The following is a 12,848-nucleotide window of genomic DNA, read 5'->3' as shown; positions in this document are numbered from 1 at the left end:
AGCTCGAGAGACTCACCTCCTTGAATCGACGGTCAGAATCGTGTCTGTGGTTGGGAGACGGCGGGTCTGCGGCGACCACGGTACACAACCAAGCAAAGATGACCGCCGTCAAAAGCAAGGTCAATTGTCCTGACTTCTTCATCAAGGCCATCAACCAGCTCGAACAACGTAACGAATGTCTCAGGAAACGTTCCAGAACAATTCTGCACCTCCTTGCATGTGTCCGCAATCAAAGACTGCCACGCGACGGTGCCCTACCATTATGCGTTTCAGATGTCAGGAGTCCGCAAGGGTGCAATGCGGGGGCTGCCAACGACGGACGCTGGGGCATCGCACAACCGCGAGCCAAAATGCAATGGAATCGCGCGCTCATTGGATGGTCAAGGATTATTGATAACCCAGTTCTTTAGGTGATTTGACAGATGCGCCGTGACAGAGCCAAATCGGCATTGCAGGCCGTCACCTTGGGCGCTAGGAGAAATGGCTGCAGCCACACAGAGGAGCGTATCCTTTTGAGAACGCCGGTCGGATTCCGTGATCAACGCCGCTCCGTAGGACGGCGAGTGATGGCGGTAGTTGGAGATTACGGTAGAGCATCCCGGCCTCGCCTGTGGCACCCACCACCGGCATTGGCGAATTCCATGATGCGTAGATGGCGACGCAAGGCACGCAGATAACCAGCGGCGCCTCGCTGACCTGTTGTGGTCCTCTTTGCGGTGGAGGGTAGGATGCAGAGTTGGTGATTGGTGGCGGCTGGGTTGTTGGAAGCGGGCATTTTGCCATTGTAAGGAAATGCATGCGTTGGCAGGGCCCTGGTCCGGACCCGAGCGACTGTCACCGGACAGTGCAAAGATGAGATGCGGAAATGAGCCACGACAGGACCGAGGTACGAGAGGTCGGAGCCTTTCCGCTCGTCTTGGTGTAAGCGGGCTATTGTTTGCTGCAGCCTAAGCAGATGTGATAGATGATGTCCAACGGCGGTTCGTATCAGGCACTCAAGGTACCGCCATGCTGGTACCGTACGTTCGTTGCCGTGTTTTCTCATCGTAGTCGACGGCGATGGAGCGAGAGCGACTTTAGAGGCGCGAAAGAGGGGGTTCGAGACACTGCTCCATTGCAACGGCCGTAGCTATGAGGCATAGTTGACTGAATCGACGCCGTCGTTGGAAGTAAGTGCTGGCCGAAACGGCAAGGCTTATACAGTAGTGCCTTGAAAGGTGAAAAAAAAAAAAAAAAAAAAAAAAAAAAAAAAAAAAAAAAAAAAAAAAAAAAAAAAAAAAAAAAAAAAAAAAAAAAAAAAAAAAACAATAACGCCATTGTATGGACCGAGCGTCACTGTCAGAGCTAGATTGGCGGGATGACGGACCCGTCGTTTAACCCGTTCTTAGCGGAGGAAAGCCCTGTGGCGTCGCTGCTGGACCCCTGCGAGAGGTTGAACACAATCACCAACAGCTAAGAACCAACAAGAGCGGGGTTGACGGTTGGTGTGTGTGTGGGGACGTCGACATCGAGTGCGAACAGCGACAAGAGGGCGTGAATATATCCGAACATGACCCCACAATGGAACGAGTCTGAGTCCGGGACCTCGACTCTCGCCGCCAAGATGTACGGCAAGATACGCGAACAGCCAACAGCTGGCGTTGAGTGTCGGTACGGATACACTTGCTTGGCTCGCTTGTCTTGGATCGAGTATGGTCGTCACATTCCCATTGATGGCCGCCACAAGAACAATTCATCAAGTCCCAATCGTACAGTACACCCGAGGGACAGCCCTGCAGTTGATAGAGGATAATTTGACGGTAGCTCAGCTGGAGTTGGACGACCAGCACAGAGGCATCTCGCTGCAATCGCCCGCGGTTGGCGATGGGAACCGTCGACTCGGTTGGCGGACGCGGGTGAGAGGTGACCGGCAGGTGGTGGAATGCAGCAGCGCCACTAGAGAAATGTCAGAGAATGGAAAACGAATTGCAAAGGACTGATCTTGTCTCACCGCGCCGGTCGTGTCGACGCCGATTGGCGATGCTCGTTGACAACCGAGACCACCGTCTAAAAGACATGCATATCTGTGTCCCATCCGAACATGTGGCCCGAAATCCAGGTACTCCGTACCGGTCCCGGGGGTTCGCCCTTCTTCTCATCCGGAGATGTGCACGATATGCTGAACTTTATCCAACTCGATTTGCTGCCACCCACCCCGGTCGCACCCCGGGCGTGCGGCCCTTGCCTTTGACAAGCAAACGTGAACCCGGATTCAGCGTCACATACCTACTGTGCGGCGTCCACACCAATGACCCAAAGCTGTAGAGCTGCAAATGACCGTTCCATCGATTGGTCCGTCGATTGGCAGGTATTCATACGGAGTGTCCAGCCACACGTGGAGGTGCACAGGAGTCATACAGACGCGAGACTTGCTGCCCAGCTTGAAGGCCTACAGAATCAAGTCAATGGCCGTGCAAGAGAGGGAGATTCTCCCAGCAGCCGCAATATCGGTTCCGGGTGGCTGCCGGTGCCCGCCACGGCGCATTGGTTTGACAACGAAATGGTTTGTTGTATGCGGCGGGTGCGTGCTGGACAATGATTGACCCGAGAACAATCCAAGGGAGCCTCGGTCGGTGGTCTCGAAAAAAGTGCACAAAAGACCAACGTGCGCTGACATCAGCCCATAGACTGGTCCCTGGCAGCTCGCTGACTTAGTGCGACTTGGTTGCCTCGTGTTAACACTGAGAGCTGGTGTCGGCAAGGCATGAAGATCATTACCAATGGATGATGAACGAGGTTGAGCACTATCGACATGCCGACGGAAGGAATTGAGGAATACAGGGGAACGTGGGCTATTCGCCGATCGGGTGAGCAAGCGGCGCGGGTGAATGCCTCGATTGAGAAGCGTGTTTGCTGGATGGCCGGAGGACGTTGAGAATTGGGGGCGACAAAGCGACGGACGTGGGAACTTGGAGACGATGCGTAGCAGGAGCCAGGAGAGCACAAGGAGCGGGCCGGGCTGGGACGAAAGCCCCCGTCCTCCGGGGCAAAAAGGCGGTCCCAAGGAGATGTCTGGTTGTAAATGCCTCGGCGGGTATGTCGAATAGTATAAGGTATCAGTTGGTGAGTCTTTTGGCACGTATGGGCCGGGGTGGTCTGCGATCGTGGACGAGACTCGCTCGCGTGGCACAGCAGAGGTAGCTGGGTAGCGAGCGGGCTGCGGCGGATGCAAAAGAAAGCGACGAGAAGCTGAGCAGGATCTCGATCTCCACAATGCTCACAAGCATGAGCGAGTGCGAGACCTGAAAGCAAATGTCAGCAAGCAAACATGCACATTGGGACATAGTGTAGCCATAGGATACACACTACTCCGGACAGAGCAGAGGCTCGCCCGAGGCTCAGTCAGCTGAGGGGCATCAGCATGGCGGCGCAGTGGAGGCCGCAGGCTCAGAGTGTCTTTGAGGGCGGCCGAGTTGTATTCCAGAAGCGTACGAGTATGTCTGTCTGGGTGATGGAGATGTGGACTTGGGTGCGTGGAACGGCTGGGATGGTGAGGTGAAGCGCAAGCCCCGGTTCCAATTTCGTTGCAGCAGCAAGGACCCAAGTTCCAACAGAGGCAGGTCCCCTCCCCCCGGCCGTTGCAGATGCTGAGTCTGTCACTTTCCTCTGCTGCGTACGGAGGAGTACTACGCAGTAACATACGTGGGTACGTAGGTAACTTGACCTGCATCGTGCTGCCCGCCGCTGGCCGCACCGTCGAGCCTCGACAGATTTCTAGGTTTATTAAAGCTGTCACTGGAGGTTAACGTACCCGCCAAAGCCTCGAGAACCTCACAACCTATACTACGTAGGCGTACTTAGGGGCGTCAGTCGGGCGTTCGTAGCTTCAGCACTAGGATAGCGCGGAAAGAGGGTGTAGGCATGGCCCCTGGCGCCAATCGTCGGCCGCTAGGTATGGATGCACCCGTCGTTTAGCGGGCCCCAAGGCGCGATTACGTCCCCGCAAACTTCCAGGTTTGAAGAGATGTTGTTGATTCCGCTGTCCATGCTTTTGCTCCCCGAGAAAACAAAGCTTTGCAGTCATGTTGCGTAGGGATACTTCGTACTCATGGTGCAAGTACGCAGTAAAATGCAAGGTAAATATAGACGTGTGGCGATTCCGGAACTCGCTCCTGCCGGTCCAGGTCCAGGGGCTCCAGGACGAGGTGGTCCCCTTCCTGGGCCGTTGGAGTCGACTGCGATTCGGTACAAATACAGAGGCTGTCGGCGAGATATCGCAGCGTCGGGGGAATGTTCAAAGTCGACGAGTTTGCGACTGGCGGTTGGGACCAGGGCTTCCTATTTCACTCGTCGAGTCTTGACCCTCGCGGGTTTAAGGCGTGCATGGTCGGGTTGCATTGTCCAAGGCTCCCCGGTACACCCAAGTCCCAAGTTGCAGTTCCGAAGAGGCGTCTAACGCCACCTGATTCGTTGACTCCGTCCACTCTGCTCGACTGGGCGCAGGAGCATCGCATGCGCAGTTCTGCACGCCAATGGAGCCCTTGCCTTTGCACTGTACTCGTACGTACTCTGTGGTCGGAAAGGAGGACTGCTGCTGCGTGAGCCTGGCGAGAGAGATGCTGGGTGTGTTGCACAACGCTCGTTGCGATGCATGCGATGGCTGCAATGCATTATTATGAGAAAAGTGCACCAAGGACCGAGGACCTGTTACCTCACTTCAGGCAGGCACCAATTTGCAGTTACCTGAGGTGTCTGTACGGATGGAGTATGTACAGTATGGAGTAGTCATCAGTGAGGTACGTACGGATACGTACTCTGGGTTGGGCCTTCCCCACACACCTCAATCCAAAATTGGATGTTCCTTCCACCTCGAGTCCCTCCAGCTTCTCCTCCCTCTTCGTGATCCAATCAGACCCGTTCGTCCAATGAACTGCCCGTCTGATGCTTCGGGAAACGGTACGTACCCTCTCCCCTCGACTGCCTCCAGCCTACAGGTAGGTATTCTCCTCCATACTCCGTAAGGTACTCCTCAGCCCAACTTCATCCGAGTTGCATTCCAAGCTCCGTTCCCATGCACCCGTCGTGCCGTCTCTCTTTTTCCCAACTGGACGGAGGCCGAGTGCGATACAGCACCCTCACGAATCCCCTCGACCAACCATTCACCGGCCAGAGTCTCGACAGTCGACAGCCACCCCCCAGCCGTCCGCCAATGTCGCCTCCTGTCTTGCGGCTTGTCCTGGTCGAACCCATGATCCCGGTCCTTGTCCTGGTTGCTGGACTGGCACCGCATCCTCGTTCAACTCTTGGCCCTGGCTCGCCAGAGCTGGGGTCCCCCCTAAGCCCATCCGTTTCCGCGCCGCCTACCAGACCACCCTATCGCGCTACCTTTCTGTGCCTGCTCGCTCAAATCTTCCAAACGAATGCCTCCCTTCTATCCGTTGGTCTCTCGCCCTTTTACAGCCAAAATCTGCGTACGATACCCATACTCTGTGCTCTGATGGATAGTACTGATCACTTCCTCACAGTGACCAAAAAAACGTCTCGAATCCTTTTCGGCCATTATCCAGTCTGGTACGGAGTATTCGCTTACCACTCGCTCGCCCTTCGCGTCCAACAAGTCGCAAGGCCCCAAAATTCTCTCCCCCATCCATCACATTGTCCGACGTGGGGCCTGATCCCGGTCTCTCCTCGACAGGACAAGACAAGCCAACACTGCACCTGGTGTTTTGCGGATGCCGCGTGCTGATGCTGGTCGGCCCTGATCCTCGCTCGCCTTTTGCTCTTTTCCTCTCCCTCTCCTCTCTCTTCCTTCTTCGCCTCTCCTCCTGAGCCAGAAACCATCGTACCTTTGCAGCGGTGCACTTCAACAGACGGACAGAGCGGACAGGGAACCAAGACCCATCCTAGCAGTGTGCAGATACTGTGCAGTCTCTCGTCTCCGTCCTCCACTCCTTCTCTGGCACCGCAAAATCGATTCCTGCAGCCGCGGATTGGCCCTGTTGACTTGTCCGCAGCTTCATATACATACCTGCCAACAACCCCCCGCCGCCCACCGTCGTCTTGCCCTCTTCTTCCCTTCACCATACCTGTGCCTCGCTCTGGTCGCACTCCCAACACCGCACACCCTCCCACGCCCACGCCCATCCGACACTGGCCTGATCCGACCGCCAACGTCTACTCACACATCAACATTCATCAGTCTTGCATGCCAAACGACAACATAGTCGACGCCATTCTGTCTCGAACCTCAATTGTCCCGCTGATCGTTCCTCTCGGGTTCTGGGTGCTCCCATCAGACTAGATTTCGCTGGTGCCAACTTGGACAAGGATCTCCCCGGCTCGACTCTCGTCATCTCTATTCACGCCGACACACCTAGCCGCTCCGATCCATCGAGCAACAGCCCGCACTTGTTTGTCGCTGATAACGATTAGACCGTGTCTCAACCGCGCGCCTTCGACCAGTGGTCTGGACAGCGAAAAAGGAAAGGGAACGAGGTGTCTCTGTTCTGTTACGAGCCCTGTGTAGAGACGTTTGCCCACGTTCGTCCGCCAAGCAGCGAAGCGCCATTGGGCAAGACAGCGGACAAAAGAGCCCCTCTCTGCTACCACCCGTCTCTCGGTTCATCTCCAGCATCCAGCACCTCTCATCCTTTTGTTTCTTCGCGAGAGAGCTTTCAATGGGCGTGGTCTGACTTGCACCATCCGACGCCGTTTTTTCTCCTTCTCTCTCAAAATCTTCAATCAACTCATAATCGGGCCAGCTGACACGCGCCGATCGTACTGAGCGCATCCGGAGCTGAACGCCTCGCTCTCTCTCCAGCGCTTGACTTGGCCAAGGGCTGAGTACGGATCTGAGACTTCTCCACCTACAGTGAGTTCGCTCCGGCCGCCACACCCCCGAGCCGAGAACGTGGAAGGGTGCCCTCGCGCCGGAACGAGCATTGATGCTAATAAGGGCAGCTCACTCTCAGGAGTAATTACACAAATCGTCTTGGCCGTTCCGCCACTCTTCGTCTTCACATAGCGGAATCTACAGTCTATCAAGCAGTTGAAGCACCCAGCATGGCTCAAAGGCATAACTCATGGGCGCCTTCGCCCTCGTCGTATGGCCCGCCACGGCCAGCCATGGACGGACATTACGCCTACGAACCCGAGCCAATGCGACTGCCACCTCCAATGCACTCAAACTCGCAACCGAGGCCCGTCGCACAGCAGCAGCCCGAATATCACCAAAACGACTACCATCAAGCCCCCTACTACCGCAGTGATTATCAGCATCAGCGCGAGTACCACCAGCCCCCCTCGCCCAGCTACCATCAGCCGCCGCAGTACCAACACTACCAACAGCCACCGCCTCAACCGACACAGCTTACCGATCCGTACAGAGCAGCTCCCATGCCCCGCTATCCCCAGGAGTCGCCACGCGAATCACCGACATTGTCCGCGACTAAGAGTGAGCCATATGACGAGTACCAGGCGGCAAGAGAAGCACATTATCTCAAGCGTAACCAGCCTCCACAGATGCCGCACATGTCGCAGGGTGCCCCGCGGGTGTTGAACGACAATTACCAGGGCGGAGGAAAGGTCGCCATTCCATTCACGCCGCCCAGCCTGAGGATTCCCGCAGTGCGGTCTGGGTCCACGATCCCGACGGCCGGAGCACCGTGGAGTGCCACGAGCCAGCATGAAAGAGTCAAGATTGAGGATCTTTTGAGCGGTGGCAGCGACGATCGGAGGATGCTCCAGCGTGTTCCGGAACCAGAAGTCAAGGTGGTGCGAAACGAGTACGAAATCTTTTTCCGCCAACAACCCATGGCGGCCAGATGCTGCGGCTACGGCGAAAGAGACAGAAGAGTCATTGATCCGCCGCCCATTGTTCAGCTGCGGATAAACAACCCCGATCTCACGCCTGACGAGCTGTACAGCAAGATTCATCACCCTGCCTACGTTGTGCACTGCAGTATCTGGAACGTGGACGGAGAAACCGACGAAACCAACATGCCCAACGATGGGATGCGACCAGGCAAGCGGATCATGGGCTCGCTGGTATCATCGCCATTTGTGGGCCAAGACGAAAACGGCAACGAAGGCTGTTTCTTCTGTTTCCCCGACATGTCAGTCCGCACACCGGGCAGCTTCCGTCTCAAATTTGTGTTGGTTGTCGTCGATCCGACGCACATGGCAAGGAAAGCTCCCATCCGGTCAACCATCATGAGCGACATATTTGTTGTCTACAGCGCAAAGGATTTCCCGGGCATGCAGGCCAGCACACCTCTCACCAAGCGTCTCAAAGAGCAAGGATGTCTTATTTCCATCAAAAAGGGCAACGAAAAGTCTGGTGGGAAGAACGCTCGCCGGCAAGTAGACAGCGACGACGACGAAGACGAGGAAGACAACGGTGGAGGTGGCGGCGGCGGAGGAGGAACCTCAACGACCAGGCGCAAAAAGACAAGAAAGCAGCGGTGAACGACAAAAGGAAAAAACAACCCCCCCCCCCCCCCACCGACTTGACACGGGATGGCAGCATAATGTAACACGGCGTTCGTTGGAGATTGGTAAATCGGCGAATAGACGGCGGCGATGGTGTTTCAATTGGGAGTTTTCGTCGGGTTTGGGGCCGTTCTTGACGATAGAGGCGTACAAGAACGAGTGTGCAATACTTGTTATACGTCGAAACCGTCTTTCCAAGGCCAGGCGGTAATTTATCATCACGGCCTAGCAAAGCGAGGAATACCCGCTACGAAGGTCGCTTTTTATTTTATTTTATGTGTCTATCCCATTTGTTGCATATTTGTTGCTTTACTTTCTTCTCGATTCACTCATCATTTCTTCGTATCTATATATACCCTTTGTGGAAATTTTATGGGTTATGATCATGGAGAGACGCGAATTTGATATTGGGTTCGACTCTCGAGGCGGTTGCATCGTTGGCGGGAAAGACAGTCTTGTGCTCTTTTCCTACACGGGGACAAAGTACAGGCTTTTTTACTGTGACCTCCCTAGGTACTAGATGGATACAAAATTCAAAGTCGGGGCGCCGCCTTGTCAAACTCATTTCACATTGTTCAGCTACCAGTGATGCTGCGCTCAGCCGACACACGTCGGAGCGCACTTCCATTCCGACATGATCTGACTGCACGCCGCGAGCAAGGGAGACACTCCCGTTAGGGGAACTTGTCGCAACGCATGGTCCCATTGCCACGACTTTGGCGTCGATGGCGCCGACGATCCCCATCCGACAGCCGGGCCATCGTTGCAGGCGTTGCATTCCTCGGCTGAGCAGCGTGATCGTCTGAGGTTACACGGCCCGACACAGGGTGAAGGGCGAGCCGGGAAACACGTAGGGAGCAAAAAAATGGGTGAGGCCATCCGAGGCATGCGATTTGTCTCTCCAGGGACTCGTTCACCTCTACCGTGTGGCATGCTCTCCGTCCTCGGGCCTTGGAGAAATCTTTCTCAGCATCCTCAGGGCCCGAGGGGTTCGTCTTCCTCTTCGTGCCGTCCACGATACTCCCTGGCAAAGCCCTGACGATCTGCCAACTGTGCGAGTCAGGGTTCATGGGTCCTTTGTTTTCCCCCTCCCCTCGTCTCCAATTGTCCTGGTTTGTGGGTTGTGGGCCATTGAACCATTTCACCAATGCAAGGTACGCATACACAGCAATTGGCCCGCGATTCGAGCATCGCGGTAGCCGCCGCCCATTATCCAAATAAAGTTTCGGGAGGGGACGGGCGAAACGGGTGACGGGTGGACGGGTGACGGGGTCACGGATGCTTACCCAGACGAACCAACCGGCCCACGGTCCACCGAACGGGTACGCAGTATGGGCGCGCAATCTCCTACATTTTCTGCGAAATTTACGGGATACCTAGGTACTCCAGGCGGGAACGATTTCCCGTTCGGCGGGCTCCAGTGGCGCGCGGGCACATGGGCATTGAGGTAGGCACACGCGGGTCTTGGTCCGGGCTTTTGTCTTCCTCGTCTTGCTCTTCGTCTTCGTCTTCTTGGACCACCAGTCCAACAGGTAGGTAGGGAGTACGGAGTACGGGTGTGAGGATACTTTAGGGGACTGAGACATCCATAGACTTTGTCTTTGGATCGTAGGGGAAAAAAAAAGAAAAAAATGTGTGGCGCTGTGGTTGCTCCAAAACCTCGCGTGGCTTAGAGTCATTGACATCATTGATTTTTCTTGTATCCCCGAACTCAGCCAATCGACCCATGTTGTCTCAATGCAGAACATGTCCTCTTGGACGCGTTTCCTAACGCGACAAGTCTGTCTCCCTTGGCTGAGTGACATGCCAATTGGGACACCATCCTAGAGTTGAGGTGAAGGTATCTCGTGATTTCGTGTTTGCGTTACACAGCGTTCGTGACCTACCATCTCACTTAACCCAGTACTTCTCAGTCACATACCTCGCCCTCACTCACTCACACCCACGCACTCACTCACATTCACAATGGCACCCGGCCCGCGCGTGATATACTGGTTCCGGACCGACCTCCGGCTCCACGACTCGCCCGCCCTTGCGGCCGCGCTGGCGCTCGAGCCGGTCGCCCTGTGGCCCATCTTCACCTGGGATCCGCACTATGTGTACCGCGCCCGAGGCGGCCTGAACCGGTGGCAGTTTCTGTTTGTTTTCCTCCACGCCCCCCGTGGAGAAGTAAAATGACTAACACAAACCGTTGTGCGCAGATTGGACTGCCAGAATGACCTATCAGAGAGCATCACCAAGCTGAACCCAAAGTCCAAGCTCTTTGTGCTTCGCGAGGGCCCGCAGACGCTGTTCCCCAAGCTCTTCAAGGCGTGGAAGGTGACGCACCTCGTCTTTGAAAAGGACACGGACGCGTACGGCCGCGAGCGGGACGAGGTGGTCATCAAAGCCGCCCAGGATGCCGGGGTGGAGGTGATCATCAAGAGCGGGCGGACGCTATGGGACAGCGACGCTGTGGTCGAGAAGCACGGCGGCAAGCCGACCATGTCCATGTCGCAGCTGCAGGCGGCCGGGGCCAAGGTCGGGCCCATTGCGAAGCCCCTGGCCGCGCCGGAGTCGCTGCCGGATCCGGGTGAGATGCCGGTTGACTTTGAGCAGACGCCGCCCGAGACGAAGCCCGACTTCAACGCGGAGAACCGGACCGAGGGCGGGGACGCGGCGTACAAGAAGATTGCGGGGCCCAAGGGGGACTTTGCGATTGAGACGATGGAGGAGCTTGGGTTCCCGTCGGCGACGACGCCTCACAAGGGCGGAGAGACGAGGGCGTTGGCGATGCTCGAGGAGATTCTGGCCGACAAAAAGTATACAGCCACCTTCGAGAAGCCAAAGACGAGCCCCGCGGCGTTCGAGCCTCAGTCAACGACCTTTCTATCGCCGTTTTTGCACTTCGGGGCCCTGTCGGTGCGCGAGTTCTACTGGAGGGTGCAGGACGTCGTGACAAAGTACGGCAAGGGTGCTTCCAAGGTGCCGGAGAGCTTGCTGGGCCAGCTGCTCTTCCGCGACATGTATTTTGCGGCACACGCCGCACTGGGCTACCAATTCACGCAGACCGCCAATAACCCCTACTGTCGCTTCATCCCGTGGCATTTACCATCCAAGGTCGATCACGAGACGGGCCTCGTGACGGGCGAGTACCACGTCGACTCGGCAGAGGCGGACGAGTGGTTCCGGCGGTGGAAGTACGGCGTGACAGGGTTCCCGTGGATCGACGCCCTGATGCGACAGCTTCGCGAGGAGGGGTGGATTCACCACCTGGGGCGCCACTCGGTCGCCTGTTTCCTGACGAGGGGCGGTTGCTACATTGACTGGGAGCGCGGCTGCGAAGTGTTCGAGGAGTGGCTGCTCGACCACGAGCCCGCGTGCAACGCCGGCAACTGGCAATGGCTGAGCTGCTCGGCCTTCTTCTCGCAGTACTTTCGGTGCTACAGCCCCGTGTCGTTTGGACAAAAGTGGGACAAGCAGGGCGCCTTTGTGCGGCGATGGGTGCCGGAGCTCAAGGACCTGGACGCCAAGTACATTTACGAGCCGTGGAAAGCACCGCTGCCGGACCAGAAAAAGGCCGGGGTCAGAGTGACGGGTCGCGGAGAGAAACAGGAAAAGGGCGTGTACCCGAAGCCAATGTTCGACTTCAACGAGAGGAGGACGGCGTGTCTGGCGGCGATGAAGCAGGCGTACGGAGTCGGTCTCCACGGGAACGACGAGAAGGTGCGGGACGGCAACTGGCGCGAGCTCTTTGCGGGCCAGGACACGGAGATGATGGACGAGTTTGAGAGCGACGACGGCGAGCACGCTGACCACGGCGAGGACCACAAGACGGCGCGACCCAAGGGAGATGAGGTTACACCGGCGAAACGCGCTGCCGACGAAGGTAGCGCCGAACAGCACGCCGACAAGAAGAAGAAAAAGTCGTAGCTCTGTCGTAAGTCTGGCCAGCAATGGAGTCAGTCAGGATGTGTGCCTCAGCTGCTTAGACGGTGTCATTAGTAAATGAGAAAGATTGTATCTTTTTACGACTGCATCCCATCACAAAGCGACTGGGATTCGATCAAGAGCCCAAATACAATTTGCAACGCTGTCATACGTGTCGTTGAATGTGGCTGAATGCTTCCCGGGCAAGTCAAAGTCAGTAATACGCCGCTGCGTAAAACACGCTGGAGTGACGTCGCACCCCGGTCCTTGGCTTGGCGCACGGCCCCAGACAGCGGGGTCGAGCAGCCCGATCTGGAAATCGCTACCAATCACCAGCCACGGTTTGTGGAGGCAGCCGACTTCAAAGCAGGAGCACCAATTGCAGCTTCCCGTTGCTTCCTCCACCCTGGATGGTCATACCTTCCCGATTAGTGTCACGATGAGGCTGAACCACAAGGACCTCTCCTCAC

The 12,848-nt window shown here is 56.5% G+C and overlaps 5 protein-coding genes across 5 annotated transcripts; 3 read left to right on the top strand and 2 right to left on the bottom strand.

Moving 5' to 3' along the window:
* Window positions 1–471: 471 nt before the first annotated feature.
* Window positions 472–798, bottom strand: CPAR01_13881 (uncharacterized protein; the record flags this gene model as incomplete). The annotated part of the gene is made up of 1 exon (XM_060498133.1): window positions 472–798. The coding sequence occupies one exon, from the start codon at window positions 796–798 to the stop codon at window positions 472–474; it is 327 nt and encodes a 108-aa protein (XP_060342867.1).
* A 2,297-nt stretch (window positions 799–3,095) lies between these two features.
* Window positions 3,096–3,266, bottom strand: CPAR01_13880 (uncharacterized protein; the record flags this gene model as incomplete). The annotated part of the gene is made up of 1 exon (XM_060498132.1): window positions 3,096–3,266. One exon carries the CDS (start codon window positions 3,264–3,266, stop codon window positions 3,096–3,098), a length of 171 nt encoding a protein of 56 aa, XP_060342866.1.
* A 1,906-nt stretch (window positions 3,267–5,172) lies between these two features.
* Window positions 5,173–6,203, top strand: CPAR01_13879 (uncharacterized protein; the record flags this gene model as incomplete). Its single annotated transcript, XM_060498131.1, has 2 exons — window positions 5,173–5,450; window positions 5,858–6,203. Coding segments are annotated over 2 exons (624 nt in total), but the record flags the coding sequence as incomplete, so codon positions are not given.
* Window positions 6,204–7,041: 838 nt separating this feature from the next.
* CPAR01_13878 (uncharacterized protein) lies at window positions 7,042–8,445 on the top strand (the record flags this gene model as incomplete). Its single annotated transcript, XM_060498130.1, has 1 exon — window positions 7,042–8,445. The coding sequence occupies one exon, from the start codon at window positions 7,042–7,044 to the stop codon at window positions 8,443–8,445; it is 1,404 nt and encodes a 467-aa protein (XP_060342864.1).
* A 1,989-nt stretch (window positions 8,446–10,434) lies between these two features.
* CPAR01_13877 (DNA photolyase) lies at window positions 10,435–12,381 on the top strand (the record flags this gene model as incomplete). Its single annotated transcript, XM_060498129.1, has 2 exons — window positions 10,435–10,607; window positions 10,671–12,381. 2 exons carry the CDS (start codon window positions 10,435–10,437, stop codon window positions 12,379–12,381), a joined length of 1,884 nt encoding a protein of 627 aa, XP_060342863.1.
* Window positions 12,382–12,848: the final 467 nt, after the last annotated feature.

This window comes from Colletotrichum paranaense (assembly GCF_030867605.1).
Source record: "Colletotrichum paranaense strain IMI 384185 chromosome Unknown Scaffold_14.1, whole genome shotgun sequence".
NCBI classification, from domain to species: Eukaryota; Fungi; Ascomycota; class Sordariomycetes; order Glomerellales; family Glomerellaceae; genus Colletotrichum; species Colletotrichum paranaense.
This window is presented reverse-complemented; position numbering and strand designations above follow the sequence as displayed.